This window comes from Entamoeba nuttalli (assembly GCF_000257125.1).
Source record: "Entamoeba nuttalli P19 unplaced genomic scaffold asmbl_7105, whole genome shotgun sequence".
NCBI classification, from domain to species: domain Eukaryota; phylum Evosea; order Mastigamoebida; family Endamoebidae; genus Entamoeba; species Entamoeba nuttalli.
The window spans coordinates 1-2114 of NW_008578441.1; the positions used below are offsets into that span (position 1 = coordinate 1).

A 2114-nucleotide genomic window follows, 5' to 3' on the forward strand; every position below is an offset into this window, starting at 1 on the left:
AGAAATAAATGATAATTCAATGAGAATAAAAATCAAAGAAGAAGATTTAAAAAAGAAATAAGAAGAAAGAAAAATGATTTATTCACAAAACAAGAAGACAAACTAAATAATAAATAAAACAAATAAAATATTCATTTTAATAATGAAAAATGTGATTATATCCATTAAGTAATGAATGACAATTCTATTAACACTTAGTTATTTATTTTTTATTAAACAAAGATAAGTATTAATTTGTTTTTTTTATAAAGTTTAATAGTTTAGCATTTTCAAAAATTAGATTATGTCTTAGAAAATAAACCAGTCTTATAGAGGATGTTTTGTTAAATGAATACACCTTTAAATGTTTTATGAAAATGTACTTTTGAAAACAATTATAGTAGGTAATTATAGACTATTTACAAGAGAGAGTTTAGAACTGAACAACTCTAGATGTTTATCTATTCGTATGTAAATAAAAGGATTAGCAACTGCTATAAAATACTTTTTATGATGAAATATTAATTAATCTTTTTTATCTGTATTAACTGGTTACAACAGTAAGTGTCATAAAGGAAAGAAAAATTTCACTAGATAAATTTAGTAAATAACTTCTTGTAATTAACCATCATCAAAAAAATGTGAAAAATGAATTTTTCATTCACTTATTCTATTTTAATGTTTTATCTACTATCTTCTTGGAAGAAAAAAAAATACGAATAAAAAAAATTAATATAATATTACATTAATTTTTTTATTTTACAAGAAAGTAAAAAATAAATATTAGGAAATTACTTCAATGTAAATCATCTCTAATGAATATGGGAAAAGAAATAATCGGTTAAAGGAATTTATAAAATTGAATAAAAAATGTTTTTTTCTAAAAAAAAGAATAATTTCGAAATTCTTTATCTTCTTTAGAATTACAAACTTTTTGTTTAATAAAAAAAATTCAAAAAAAATGATGAATGAAGAATATTTCAATAAAATTAAAATAATAACAACAAAACAAATGAAATACGATGAACAAATACTCCATAAGAATATTCTGCAGAAAAACAAATAAGTTGAAGAATGATGAAGTAAATATTTTTATTAAATTATCTTCATTTAGTTGTTTCTTTTTCGTTCTAAAAGAATAAAAAAGCGAATGAGGAAAAAAATAAATGAACTTCCAACAAAAATATAGACAATAAAAAAAAAATACAAGAAAAGGAAGAAATTAAGAGTAGATATTTAAACTAGAAACTGATTAACTATAAATCATATAAATATGTTCTGTTTAGTATTCTTCATTGCAATTGCTTTAGCTAAGGATTCTATTGTTATGAGTGCTGATAGAGACAGCAATGGTAATCCAATTACCTTTTTAAAATTTGAATTTGGAACATGCTATTATATGGGAGCTGGAGAAGAAGGAGCATCAATAAAATTATCTAAGAGTGGTGACAATATTAAAGGTAAGCTTTATAATGAAGCTGATTGTAAGGGAACTAGTGAAGAAGCTGAAGAATCAGTCAATGATTTTGTTGAAAGTTTCTGTTCAGCATATGGAAGTGTAGCAGGAAGTACTTGTACTGGATCTATTACAAAAGCTCCTGAACATGTTGCTTTCCAATCTGTTATGCCAGATGACGCTGATTGTTCACATAAGGATAATACTTTTAGACTTTATTACACTGATGCATGCTATCCTTGCGAAGGAAGTTCTTGTAAAAGAGAAGAAGAAGACGGATCCTTCTTTTTAAATGTTTATTCTGGTGAAAATTGCGATGGTGACAGAACTACACACACTCAATTATTCAAGTGTGATAGCTGTGTTGAAGGAGTACATTATCAATGTGGTGCTATTTCAACAATGGTTCTTGCTGTTGTTGCTATTCTTGCATTCTTCCTTTAAGCAGTAACTTACTTTTTTTTTAATTTGTTTTTATTTATATTAATATTATATAAATTCATCAAGATATTTGTGGCAATAAAATTTACACTTTTCCTCTAATATCTTAAACAAATGATTTCATCATTTTTAATATTAGTTTTATACTTTTTTCATAGAAAAGTCATATTAAAATTAAACAATAACACTTATTTTTTATATTATAGACTCAAAATATTAAAAACAGAAAAATAATGAA

General features: G+C 23.7%; 1 protein-coding gene across 1 annotated transcript; it reads left to right on the top strand.

Annotated features, from left to right (window-relative positions):
• Positions 1-1252: 1252 nt before the first annotated feature.
• ENU1_165180 (hypothetical protein) lies at positions 1253-1879 on the top strand (the record flags this gene model as incomplete). Its single annotated transcript, XM_008860977.1, has 1 exon — positions 1253-1879. The coding sequence occupies one exon, from the start codon at positions 1253-1255 to the stop codon at positions 1877-1879; it is 627 nt and encodes a 208-aa protein (XP_008859199.1).
• Between the last annotated feature and the right edge of the window lie 235 nt (positions 1880-2114).